This window comes from Neovison vison, chromosome 7 (assembly GCF_020171115.1).
Source record: "Neovison vison isolate M4711 chromosome 7, ASM_NN_V1, whole genome shotgun sequence".
NCBI classification, from domain to species: Eukaryota; Metazoa; Chordata; class Mammalia; order Carnivora; family Mustelidae; genus Neogale; species Neogale vison.
This window is the reverse complement of record NC_058097.1, coordinates 95441743-95456003: the sequence shown is the minus strand read 5'-3', so window position 1 is coordinate 95456003 and position 14261 is coordinate 95441743. Positions and strand designations below refer to the sequence as shown.

The window sequence follows — 14261 nt, the reverse complement described above, 5'->3', positions numbered from 1 at the left end:
GAGAGTTTGACACTTGATGTCCCATAGAAATCCTGAAATTAAAAAATGCAGAGCTCAGGCCCGGACTCTTGGCCCTGTTTTTTTTTTTAAAGATTTTATTTATTTATTTGACAGAAATCACAAGTAGATGGAGAGGCAGGCAGAGAGAGAGAGGGAAGCAGGCTCCCTGCTGAGCAGAGAGCCCGATGCAGGACTCGATCCCAGGACCCTGAGATCATGACCTGAGCCGAAGGCAGCGGCTTAACCCACTGAGCCACCCAGGTGCCCCTCTTGGCCCTGTTTTATAGGCCACCATCAAGTTCTCAGTTCATACCATGAGCCTCCTTATATCCTTCAGTTCAGAGGAGTAGACTTAATTCATGAAGAAAACTCACAGGTGTTACTGGTGTTTCCCACCTGTATTGTGATTTTCTCCCAGCAGACCTATTTCCAGAATGTTCCACCATCTAATTGGTAAAGTGTACCAATGCTGTGCTACTGTGGGACAGCTAATAAAACCCTTGATTGAGAGGTACAAGAGCCCCTTTTAGCAGCTGCAGAAAACAATTGAAGAACCAAGAAACTAGAACTCACTGTTACATACATTAGACTGTTAACCAATCCTAAAGAAGTCCTGGCTCTTAATTAGATCCAAGAATCTGCTGTCAAACATTAGCTATATGTAGGGTCAGAAACCTCTGCCTGATTTATCAGGATATAAGTACGCTAGAGATTTCTAGTGTCATACATTTCCCCCCACCTTTACTGGATACAATTGATAAATAACATTGAGTGTAAGGTGTATATACCATGTTATTTGATACACTTACATATTGCAAAATGATTTCCACTCTAGTACTATTAGCTTACACCTATATAGCATTACATAATTAGGTAGGGGTGTGTGTGTGTGTGTGTATGTGATGAGAACATTAACCATTTATTATTTTAACAACTTTCAAGTATCTAATACAATCACCATAGCGTACGTTAGATCTGAAACCAGAACTTTGTACTCTTTGGCCAACATCTTACCATTTCCCCTACCCCCAGCCCCGGTAACTACCGTTCTAGTCTCTGATTCCTGAATTTGCCTTTTTCAGATTCCATATATAAGTGGTATCATTACAGATTTCATCTTTCTCTGTCTGCCTTATGTCACTTAACATGATGCCCTCAAGGTCCATCCATTTGGTTGCAAATTTTCTAATGGTTGAGTAATATTTCATTGTGTATATATAATATACTACATCATCTGTCCATCCATCTCCAAACACTTAGGTTATGTCCATTTCCTGCTTGTTGTGAATAATACTGCATTGAACATGAGAATGCAGACAAGTCTTCAAGATGTTGTTTTCCTTTGCTTTGGACATATACCCAGAATGGGGATTGGTGGATCATTTGGTGGTTCTATTCTTAATATTTTTAGAAAGCTCCATGCTGGTTTCCATAGAGATTATACTGATTGCATTCCTGCTAACAGTGCACAAATATTCCCTTTCCACCCCCTTCCCAACACTTGTTATCTCTTACCTTTTTGATGACACCCATTCTGCCAGGTGTGAGGTCATATCTCTTTGTGACTTTGATTGGCATTTCCCTGGTAATTAGTGTTAATTGAGCACCTTTTCTTGTACCTATTGGTCACGTGTATGTCTTCTTTGGAAAAATGTCCATCCACTTCCTCTGCCTAATTTTTAAACAGATTATTTTATTTGTGGGTTTTTCTGTTTTTATTTCGTTGTTGTTGTTGTTGCTGTTGAGTTATGTAAGTTCCTATATATTTTGGATATTAACCTTTTATCATGTATATGGCTTGTAATATTTTTCCATTTTGTAGGTTGACTTTTTATTTTTTTCTTTAGTTTTTTTTTTACTATGCAGAAACTTTCTAGTGTAATGTAGTCTTTCTTACTTTTGCTTTTGCTTCTTGTGCTATTGGTGTCATGTCTGAAAAACTGTTGTCAAGACGAGCATCATGGAGCTTTATCCCTATGTTTTCTTCTAGGAGCTTTATGGTTTGGAGTCATCGGTCTTTAAGCCATTTTGTGTTAACCTTTGTGGAAGGTATCCAGTTTCATTCTTCTAAATGTGGTCACCCAATTTTCACACCTTTTTTTATTGGAAGAGAGCATTCTTTCTTCATTGAGTAGTCTCTGTTTCCTTGTCAAATATTAGTTGACCATAAGTACAAATGTTTATTTCTTGGGTCTTTGCTCTGCTCTGTTGGTCTGCGTGTCTGTTTCTATGTCAGGACTATACTACTGTTTTTTGATTACTGTAGCTTTGTAGTATAGTTTGAAGTCAGGATGTGCGATGCCTCCGGATTTGTTCTTTCTTAGGATTGCCTTGGCTTGTTGGAATCTAGTAAATTTAGGATTATTTTTTCTACTTCATGAAAAATGCCATTGGAATTTTCAGAGAGATTTCACTGAATCTAGAGATGGTTTGGGGTAGTATGGGCCTTTTAATAATACTAATTCTTCTGATTTATTAATTATGGGATATCTTCCCATTTGTTCGTCTTCTTAATTTCTTTCATCAAAATTTTATAGTTTTCAGTGTACCAATAATTCACGTCTGTGATTATACTTACTCCCAGGTTTGGTTTTGATCTTGTTGTGCATGGGATGCTTTTTAAAAATGTCTTTTTCGTATTACTTGCTGCTGGTATAAAGAAATGCTACTGATTTTTATATGTTGATTTTTGTGTCTTGCAACTTTATTGATTGATTGCGATGGTTTTTTTGGTAGAGTCTTTAGGATTTTCTACATATAAGATCATATCTGTAAAGAATCACAAAATTATTTCCTTTCTGATTTGAATGCCTTATCTTTTTCTTGTCTGCTTGCTTTTGCTGGTACTTATATTATGTTGAATATGCATAATGAGAGTGGGCAACCTTTAATTTTCCTGATGTTAGAGAAAAAGCTTTCAGTCTTTAAATATTAAGTATAATGTTACCCATGGCTTGTCATATACGGTTTATATTATGTTGAGGTACATTCTCTCTTTACCTAATTTGTTGAGAGTTTTTATCAAGAAAGGATGTTGAATTTTGTCAAGTGCTTTTTCTGCATCTATTGAGATGAATATATGCTTTTAATTTTTCATTTTCTTTGTTTTTGTTTTTTAAGATGTATTTATTTGACAGAGATCACAAGTAGGCAGAGAGGCAGGCAGAGAGAGAGAAAGGGAAGCAGTCTTCCTGCTGAGCAGAGAGCCCAATGCAGGGCTCAATCCCAGGACCCTGGGACCATGACCTGAGCTGAAGGCAGAGGCTTTAACCCACTGAGCCACCCAGGCACCCTACTTTTCATTTTCTTAATTTGGTATGTCATGTTTATTGATTCGGGTATGTTGAACCACCTTTGCATCCCAGGGATGAATCCCAGCTTAATCGTGATGTGTGGTCCTTTTAATATGCTGTTGAATTTAGCTTGTTAATATCTTATTGATAATTTTTCCATCTGTATTCATCAGGAATATTGACCTGTAGTTTTCTTTTCTTGTTAGTATCTTTATCTGGCTTTGGCATTAGATTAGTTCAGTCCATGTAAAATGTGTTTGGGAATATTCTTTCCTCCTCAATGTTTTAGAAGAGTTTAAGAAGGAATGGCATTAATTATTTTTTAAGGGTTTAGCTGAATTCACTAGGGAAACCCTCTGCTTCTGGACTTTGCTGGGAGGATTTTGATTATTGATTCAGTCTCCTTATTCATTATTGGTCTGTTCAGACTTACAGTTTTTTTCATGATTCAGTGTTGTTTGGTTGCTGTTTCTAGGAATTCATTCATTTCTTCTAGGTTATTCAAATGGTTGGTGTATAATTAATCCATACTGGTCTCATGATCTTTTATATTTTTGTGGTAGCAGTTGTTATGTCTCCTTTCTCATTTATGACTTTGAGTCTGATTTCTTTTTTTCTTGACTTAGACTAGCTAAATGCCAGTTTTGTTTATCTTTAGAAAAAACTAGTTCTTGGTTGTTGTTGGTTTTTTTTTCCTTTTGTTTTTCTGGTCTCTTATTATTTTCTGATCTTTGTATTTCATTGCTTCTGCTAACTTTGGACTTCATTTGTTCTTTTTTTAGTTCCTTGAGGTATAAAATTAGGTTGTTTATTTGAGACCTTTCTTGTTTCTTAATGTAGGGTTTTAACTCTATAAACTTGCCCTTAAAGATGCTTTTGCTGCATCTCACAGGTTTTGCTATTTTGTGTTTCCATTTTCAGAGATTTAAAAAAAATTTTTTAAATTTCTTCCTTGACCCAGTCATTGTTCAGAACTATGTTATTTAATTTTTACACATTTGTGAATTTTTCTGTTTTCTTCTTGTAATTGATTTTCAGTTTGATACAATATCAATATGATTTTAGTCTTCTTAAAATTTTCTGAGAGTTATTTTGTGACCTATCATGATCTGTCCTGCAGATTTTTCCATGTGTACTTGACAAGAACATGTATTCTTTTGCTGTTGGGTGGAATGTCCTCTCTATGTCTGTTAGGTTCATTTGGTCTAAAGTATAGTTCAATTTTAACATTTTCTTATTAATTTTTATGTGTCTGGATAATGTAGCCATTTGTTGAAAGCTGGTTACTAAAATACTCTATTCTTGTATTGTCTATTTCTCCCTTTAGATTTGTTAGTATTTGGTAAATATATTGTGGTGCTCCAATGTTGGGTCTCTATATATTTATGATTGCTATATTCTTTTAGTCAGTTTACTTCTTTATCATCATATAATGATCTTTTTCATCTTTTGTTTTGGCTTATGTTTTGTTTTGGCTTATTTTTTCTGATATAAGTAAACGTTACCCCTGCTCTCTTTTGCTTTCCACTTGCAAGGAGTATCTTTTTCCAGCTCTTTCTTGTGAGACTGTATGTCCTTAAAGATGAAGTGAGTTTCTTACAGGCAATATATAGTTGGGTCTTATCCATCCAACCACTCTATGTCCTTTGATTGGAGAATTTAATTCATTTTAATTTAGAATAATTATTGATAGGTAAGAACTTAGTAATGTTATCTGACTCTTTTCTGGCTGTTTTGTTATTCCCTTGTTTTGTTTTTTTCTCCTCTTGCTGCCTTCCTTTTTGAGTTGATTTCCTACAGAGTTATGCTCTGATTTCCCTTATCCTTATCTTTTGTGGGTCTGCTGTAGGTTTTTACTTTGCGGTTGCCATGAAGCTTACATAAAACATCTTATAGATATTATAGCCCATTTTATGTTAATAACAGCTTATTTCAAATGCATACAAAAACTCTATTCTTTTATTTCTCTCTTCTTACATTTTTGGTATCACAATTTACCTCTTTTTATATACTGTGTATTCATTAACCAGTATTGTAGCTGTAGTTATCTTTAATCCTCTTGTCCTTTAACCTTTATACTGGAGTTATGTGGTAAACTCACTACCATATTACAGAACTAGCTTTTGTTTTTGTACTCACGTATTTCTTTTATTTTACATTTTTTTAAAGATTTTATTTTTTTATTTTTTTTACTTGAGAGAGAGAGCAATCACAAGCAGAGGGAGGAGCAGAAGAAAAGAGAGAGGAAGAAACACCTTCCTCACTGAACAGGGAACCCGATGTGGGGCTCAATCCCAGACCTCTGGGATTGGGCCCTGAGCCAAAGGCAGACACTTAATGAACTGAGCCACCCAGGCACCCCTGTACTACCATTTTTGGAATTTAACTCTATACTTATCTTTAGCAGTGTATTGGATAGTTTCATAGATTTTCATATACTCTGCATCCTTTCATATCAGCTTGGATTTCTTCCGCTTTTGTTTGCCCAGGGTAGTCTTTTTCTCTTATTTATTTCTGAAGGACAGCTTGGCTGGATAGAATATCTTGGTTGGAATTTTTTTCTTTCATATCATCCCATCCTCTCTAAGCCTGTAAAGTTTCTGCTGAGAAATCTGCTGAAAGCCTTATAAGAATTCCCATATCAGTTACAAGCTTCTTTTCTCTTGCTGCTCTTAAGATTCTGCCTTTGTCTTTGAATTTTGGCATTTTTATTGTAATGTGTTTTAGAGGAGATTTCTTTCCATTGAATTTGGGAAGCTATGAGCTTTATAAACTTGGGACTTCAGGTGTCTCCACAGATTTGGGAAGATCTTGGCTATGATTTCTTTAAATAAGCTTTCTGCTCCCCTCTTGTCTCCTTCTGAGATTCCAATAATTTAAAGTGTTTCTTTTGACAGGTATGTTGTAGATAATGTAGGCTTTCTCCACTCTCTTTCATTCTTTTCCCTTTGTTCTCCTCTGACTGGATAATTTCAAAGTTTCTGTTTTCTAACTCACAAATCCTTTCTTCTGCTTGATCTGTTCCAATGTTGGTCCTCCTTCTGTGTTTTTTTTTTTTTAATTCATTGTATTCTTGAGCTGCAGGTTTTTTTTTTTTAATAGTTTCTGTCTCTTTGTTAAAATTCTCATTTTGTAATACATTATTTTCCTGGTTTTGTTGATTTTTTAAATATATATATATACCTCATGGAACTTCCTTTCAACAGCTATTTTGATTTCTTTATCCAGTAAACTATAGATCTTCATGTGTTTGAGATCGGTTACTGGAGGATTACGGTGACCTTTTGGTGATATCGTGTTTTCTTGATTGGTCACATTCCTTGAAGTTTTGTGTTGCTGTCTTCACAGTAGTGGTCACAGGCACCTCCTTTAGTCTTGACTAATTGCCTTTAAGAGAGAAATGCCCTCTGTCATCCCTAGGTCAGCTAGGGATTCTGAGACTTTCTTAGACCTTCTGTGGATTCACCTTCTCCACACTTCTTGGTCTCTCTTGTGCCAGAATTTTTAAGCTTATATGTCTCCTCTTGATCTTGAAACATCAGGCCAAATGTTTACACCCTCCCTTTTGCTTTCCCAAGAATGGCACTAATGCTGAAGTGGCCACTCCCTGACCTATAGGTTTGGGTCATGCTCAGTAGCTATCTGCCAAAGTTCACTTTCACTACCACTGTCAGGAACATGAACAGGAAGCTTACATAGGTGTTGGGGGTATGGGTGAGGCACACAAATGCTGGAGGGTGTCCATGGACCAGTTGGAGGGGTCTGTATACAAGGCATCTCCATTGGTTCATGGGTAGGGTTCTTGATGGAATCAGGAATGGAATGACCCAGTGAACAGGATTCACATTCTTTTATTCTGAGAGTCCTGTGTGCCACTCTCCCAGCCTCTTCCTGCCTCTTGCCCCCTCCATGCAGGTAATGATCTAGTATTCTGGATGACATGAGAAAGAAATGGGCCTTTTGGGCAACATTCCACATAGCTGGGGAAGCTGGGTACTCACTTGCTCTCACTTTCCAGCATGGGAAAAATCATGGCTAAGATTTCTTGGCCCTCATTTCTGCCAGCTGGAGGGAGGGGTGATATGAATGAAGTCAAACTATTCCTCTTACCCTGTCTAGTGTGTTCAAACTCATTTTTCCCCCTCTTTTGGTGTGCTAAATTTCTCTACTGAAAACTGGAATTCCAGGGGGTCCTGTCATCCACGTGTAATTGTTTAAGGTGATGTCCTCCCCCTGCTGAGAGGAGCTGGAGCCAGTTCACAGCTGGGACTGTAGTCTATATGCCTGTTACTGAAGCATGGTTGGGTGAGACTCCTCTCAGGTCTCTGGCATCTAGTGGTGGATCCCGCAGTTCCCACAAAAGCATTTTTGTCCGTGTTGCTGGGAGGGAACACGAACTGGGCTGTCTTCTTCAGCCATGTTCCTGACCTCTAACCTCACTCTGTAGTACCTCACCATTTGGAGGAAGCCTTTTCTTTCTTTGTTTTATTTTTTAAAGATTTTACTTATTTATTTATTTGAGAGAGAGAAAGAAAAGGGAGAGCATGATAAGGGAGAAGGTCAGAGGGAGAAGCAGACTCCCTGCGGAGCTGGGAGCCTGATACTGAACTCGATCCCAGGACTCTGGGATAATTACCCTAGCCGAAGGCAGTGGCTTAACCAACTGAGCCACCCAGGTGCCTGGAGGAGACCTTTTCTGAAGATACCACATTGTCACCGCATTTTGCTTTCTTGCTTTCCTTATGTTTCCTAGATTCATTATCTTTTCCCCTTTTGGGTGACTTACCTATAGAATATCTGTATTATTGTTTAATAATTAATTTGTTACACAAATTATTCACATGCTATGGAAAGTAGGATAAAATACCTTTCTAGAATTTGAACTGGTCCACAAAGCAGCAAAGCTGCTGATTATGAAAATATTTGGGTTACATAAATTTCCCATCTTCCTTTTATTATCTGAACCAGCTATTTCCTGCAGGGAATATGATGTTCAAGAGCACATTAACAAAGGATGCATTAGTAAAGCCCACTAATTGGGCTCTTTCTGATGAGCTGCTCTGAAATGCACTTGAAGCACAGGCAGGGTGGAAATCAGTATTGGCCTGTACCAAATCAGCCATGGCCCTCTAGCCCAGTGGGACTGGCACAGGACTGGCAATTCTCAAGTAGGTTAAGAATGAATACTTTGTTTCTAAGGCCTATTTCCACTAAAAATTACGGTCTTTGCTAACTGAATTCTCATCGTGTAGGAACTCTTTAGAGTTCACCTCTATGAGCACCCTTTCAAAATGCAGTTGTTCGTGACTTAAAGTAACCTCATAGTGCTGTCCAGTTTGTCTTTCCTCCAGCGGAGAGAGGGAGAGAATGGCTGCTGAGTCAGAGCACTGGGCATTTCTGGGAGGTGAAATGCGAAGTTATTTATGGCTTTGCTTCAAACTAGTGGATATGCTGATTAGGCACATTCACTCTTACCTGGGCATGCTTCGTCTTCTTCTTTTTTTTTTTTTCAGAGAGAGAGAGATCACAAGTAGGCAGAGAGGCAGGCAGAGAGAGAGAGGAGGAAGCAGGCTCCCTGCTGAGCAGAGAGCCCGATGCAGGGCTCGACCCCAGGACCCTGAGACCATGACCTGAGCCGAAGGCAGAGGCTTTAACCCACTGAGCCACCCTGGGCACCCCCTGGGCATGCTTCTTAAGAAGTAATATACTCCATTGGAACTTGAGCAGTTTGGTGGTTTGGTTTTTGTTTTTTTTTTGTTTTTTGAATACATCATATGCTTGGAATACAATATTTTCTGTGGTTTTTTTTTTTTGCTTTTTTATTAACATCAATGTAAGAATTTATTTGAAAGGGAGTAGTTAATAGGCAGAAAGGAAATGAACATGTATTGAGTATTACTGTGTTCTTGCCTTTATGTAATTTCATGTAAATCATGCAGCAGCTCTGCTAAGTAAATTATATAATCTTCATCTTTGCAGAGTGACTAAGGCTTAGAAGAAATGGTAATTGATTGACTAAGATTTGACTGTTAGTACCAAATCAGTGCTCTTCCCACAGCCAGTTCTTTTCTTTCTTGTCTTCCAAATATTGACAGAATCAAGTCAACTCTTTGCTTTTAGTAGCTTGGCTTTGGAGCTGAATTTAGAGTTCTTCTGATCTGGGTTTGATTCTGCTGTTTATAATCTGGGTGCAGTCATTTAATCATTGTAGAAAACAAAGCTCATGCTCCGCATACCAAGGATGTTCATGAAGACAAATGATATAATCTGTGTAAAGCATGTAGCACAGTAAGCCTTTAATGAAGGGTCACTACTACGAACACTGCTAGATGGGCTTTTTATTTTGCTTTAATCTCACATCTGATAATTGGGTCATCTTTGAACATGATGATAGTATCTCAAAAACACTTTGAAATGTTTTGCCCTTTCTTCTATTTTTAATGTATTAGGTGATTTCCTCTACCTTTAGAATCTAGCTTTATTTTTATGGTCTGTGCCTCAAGTGTATGCAGAATACTGCAATTATGTTTGTTTTTTAATTGACATATAGTTGATATACAACCTTACATTAGTTTCAGTTGGACAACATAGTGATTCCACAACTCTGTACCTTATGCTGTGCTCACCTCAAAGTAGGCACCATCTGTCACTGGACAACACTGTTACAGTTCTGTTGATTATATTCCCTATGTGGTAGCTTTCCTCCCCATGAATTATTCATTCCATTACTGGAAGTCTGTACCTCTTACTGCCTTCACCCATTTCACCTATCCCCGCTACCTTCCCTCTGGCGACAATCAGTTCTTTATGTTTATGGGTCTGTTTCTGCTTTTTGTTTGTTTTATTTTTCAGATTCTACATGTAAGTGAAATCATATGATATTTGTCTTTCTCAGTCTGACTTATTTCATTCAGCGAAATCCCCTCTAGATCCATCCATGTTTTCACAAATGGCAAAAACTCATTTTTTAAATTCCATTATATATATAATAAATATGCATGCTACATCTTTATCTATTTAACTTTCAAGGGTCAATTAGGTGGCTTCCATATTTTGGTTATGGTCAATAATGCTGCAGTGAACATAGAAGTACATATATCTTTTTGAGTTAGTTTTCATTTTTTTAGGGTAAATGCCTAGTAGTGGAATTACTGGGTTATATGATTTTTCCATTTTAAGTTGTTGAGGAACCTCCATACTGTTTTCCACAGTAGCTGAACCGGTTTGCATTCCCACCAATAGTGCATGAGTGTTCCCCTTTTTCCACATCCTCGCCAACACTTGTTGTTTCTCATCTTTTTGATACTAGCCGTTCTGATACTTAATTGTAGTTTTGAGTTGCATTTCCCTCATAATTAGTGATGTTGAACATCTTTTCATTGCCTGTTGGCCATCTGTATGCTGCTGCTGTTGTTGTTTTGAAAGATGTCTATTCAGGTTATATGCCCATTTTTAAATTGGACTGTTTGGCTTTTTTGGTGTTGAATTGTAGAAGTTCTTTATATATTTTGGATTTTTTTTTTTTTTAAAGATTTTATTTATTTATTTATTTATTTGTCAGGGATAGAGGGAGAGAGAGCAAGTGAGCACAGGCCGACAGAGAGGCAGGCAGAGGCAGAGGGAGAAGCAGGCTCCTTGCCGAGCAAGGAGCCCGATGTGGGACTTGATCCCAGAACGCTGGGATCATGACCTGAGCCGAAGGCAGCCGCTTAACCAACTGAGCCACCCAGGCGTCCCTATTTTGGATTTTAACTGCTTATTTGTCATTTGCAAATATCTTTTCTCATTCAGCAGGTTGTGGTGTTCTGTTGATGGTTTCCTTCACTGCAAAAGCATTTTAGTTTGATGTAGTCTCAGTAATTTAGTTTTGCTTTTGTTTCCCTTGCCTAAGGAGGCATTTTTATTTTATTTTATTTTTTTATTTTTATTTTTTTAAAATTTATTTATTTGACAGAGAAGGATCATAAGTAGGCAGAGAGAGAGAGAGAGAGAGGGAAGCAGGCTCCCTGCTGAGTGGAGAGCTCGATGTGGGACTCGATCCCAGGACCCTGAGATCATGACCCGAGCCGAAAGCAGCGGCTTAACCCACTGAGCCACCCAGGTGCCCCTAAGGAGGCATTTTTAGAAAAATGTTGCCAAGGCCAATGTCCAAGAGACCACTGCCTATATTTTCTTTAAGGAGTTTTACTGTGTAGGTCTCACACTTAGGTCTTTAATCCGTTTTGAATTTATTTTTGTCTGTGATGTAAGAAAGTAGTCCAGTTTCCTTCTTTTGCATGTAGCTATCCAGTTTTCTCAGCACCATTGACTGAAGAGACTGTCTTTTACCCATTGTATATTCCTGCATCCTTTGTTGTGGATTAATTAACCATGTAAGCTTGGGTTTATTTGGGAGCTCTCTATCCTGTTACATTGATCTGTGTGTCTGTTTTTGTGCCAGTACCATAGTGTTTTGAGCACTATAGCTTTGTAGTTTATTTTGAAATTTGGAATTTTGATACCTCCAGCTTTGTTCTTTTTCAAGATTGCTTTGGACATTTGGTGTCTTTTGTGGTTCTATACACATTTTAGGATCATTGGTTCTAGTTCTGTGAAAAACACCATAGGAATATTGATAAGGATTGCATTCAATCTGTAAATAGTTTTGGATAGTAGAACGTTTTAATATTAACTCTTAGAATCAATGAGCATAATATATCTTTCCATTTATTTGTATCATCTTCAAATTTCTTTCATTAATGTCTTACAGATTTCAAGATACAGGTCTCTTAACTCTTCAGTTAAATTGATTCCTAGGTTATGTGATTTGGCGGTGGGGGTGGGTGTGCAGTAGTAAATGGGATTATTTTCTTAATTTCTCTTTCTGCTTCTCCGGTATAGTAATGCAATAGATTACTGTACATTGGTTTTGTGTTCTGCAATTTTACTGAATTTATTTATTTCCAGTAGTCTTTTGGTGGAGTCTTTAGGGTTTTCTATATATAACATCATGTCTGGAAATAGTGACAGTTTTACTTCTTCCTTCCAATCTGGATGCCTTTTATTTCTTTTTCTTGTTTGATTGCAACAGCTAGTACTTCCATTACTATTTTAAATAAAAGTAGTGAGAGTAGAATACTGCAATAGTGTTTGCTTTTCCAAGACAAGACAATCTGTATCTTAGGTACAGATTTTAAATGGGGGAAGTTTATTTGATGTCTTAAATAATGCAACATTTGGGGCACCTGGGTGGCTCAGTGGGTTAATCCTCTGCCTTCGGCTCAGGTCATGATCTCAGGGTCCTGGGATAGAGCCCCACATTGGGCTCTCTGCTCGGCAGGGGGTGTACTTCCTCCTCTCTGCCTGTGTCTCTGCCTACTTGTGATCTCTGTCTGTCAAATAAATAAATAAAATCTTTTAAAAAAATGCAACATTTGAGGTTCTATTTTACTCATGTTCTATATATCACAACTTAATACAACAGGTATTAATTGTCTGGTATCCTGATATCTGTGAGCCTGCAGACTGCTACTTAAAGGATTACCTAACTTTGAACAGAGGTGGTTGATGTGGCAGGACAAGCACAGATAGGAGCCAGAGCACAGGCCATTGGTGTCCCCAAACTGTGGATATTATACTCATAACTCCCTAGAATTGTGAAGATTGGACGAGACCATGTGTACAAAGTGCCCCACAGTGCCTGATGCATAGTGGGGCCTCTTCTCCCCCCCCCCATGTATTAATGGGAAGGTACTTATGACATAGATATCCTTATGTTGTTACAGTTTCTTTCTCTCTTGAATAATATCACTTTACCAACTATCTGTTTTTGGTAGTTTTGTCCTATTTGAAGTGTTTGATTTCATAATGGATTTAGTTATTTATCAAGTAAATCATTGGATTTGTTCCCACCAGTGATACCAAGAAGAAGCAGGGAATGAGAAAAAGGAACAACAGCGGAATGGAAGACGTGGGACCCACAAATCGTAACAGAAAGAAGGCCAAGTGGGAGACCTTAGAGCCTTTGGATACAGGTCTCTCTTTAGCAGAGGATGAAGAGCTGGTGTTACATCTGCTTAAAAGTCAAAGCTAGATATTCTGTGCTCTTCTCTGTGAAACCTCTGGTCACGATGATGGAAAAACATGTTGGAAAAACAAGTGGCTGTGGAACATTTGGATGACATGAGTCCCACGCCCAAAGGATCTTTCCTCCAGACTGAAGCAATTAGATCTCTAAGCCCCTTTCACAGGATGTGCTTTGCACTATCTCAGAGCAAACTCAGAGTACAGGTGGATTATAAAATTTCTTGATCCCGTTTTCCAGCATGTGCTCTGTTAGATTTTACCCATGAATTCCTTCATCTCGTCATTGGAGATGCTCACTTTGATTTACCGGCAACTTCTGGAGATCTTGTTTCATTATTAGAAATTCCTGTCTTGCTTACCACACAGAAATTTCTATGTACTGTAAGACAAAATTGCTCACAGTTTTGATGTATTTAATATCTCTAAAGAGACAGAGTCAGATGGACCAGCCCTGAGAAAAGAGTATTTTTGAATTGCGATGATCAATAATAAACATATTTCCTATAAAATATTAATGTTTTCATTGTGTCCAGTAATACGAGAACACTCTCGGGGGAAGATTCCTGAGAGAAAAATGCTTGGCCAATTCCTGACAGTGAATTTTTCATATTCTTAGATTAGCCTTCCTAAAGATGCCATTTAACTTACACTTGCAGTTTTCATAGCCATTTTTGAAGTCTATGGAAGTCCTGAATCTGAAGCCTGTGATCCAAAACCAGTGCCTTAGTAAGCACCCAGCAGGCGGTAGGTCTTCTGTAAGAGCCTTGTTCAGCTCACTCTGCAGCGCCCCACCCAGAGCTAGCTCCTGATAATGAGTAAGAAGCAGATCAAGCCAGAGCCTGTTTTTGGTTATGAATAACTGACACATTTTTTGTGGGGAAAGAAATCTGGGCCTTGGCATGT

At 37.9% G+C, this 14261-nt stretch overlaps 1 protein-coding gene across 1 annotated transcript in view; it reads left to right on the top strand.

Annotated features, from left to right (window-relative positions):
- The window catches only part of DDX10 (DEAD-box helicase 10), a 293705-nt gene extending 279838 nt beyond the window's left edge, over positions 1 to 13867 (top strand). Inside the window, exon 18 of the mRNA XM_044257693.1 lies at positions 13188 to 13867. Coding sequence (XP_044113628.1) covers positions 13188 to 13365 — 178 coding nt within the window. The 3' untranslated portion in view covers positions 13366 to 13867. The remainder of the gene's footprint in view (positions 1 to 13187) is intronic.
- Positions 13868 to 14261: the final 394 nt, after the last annotated feature.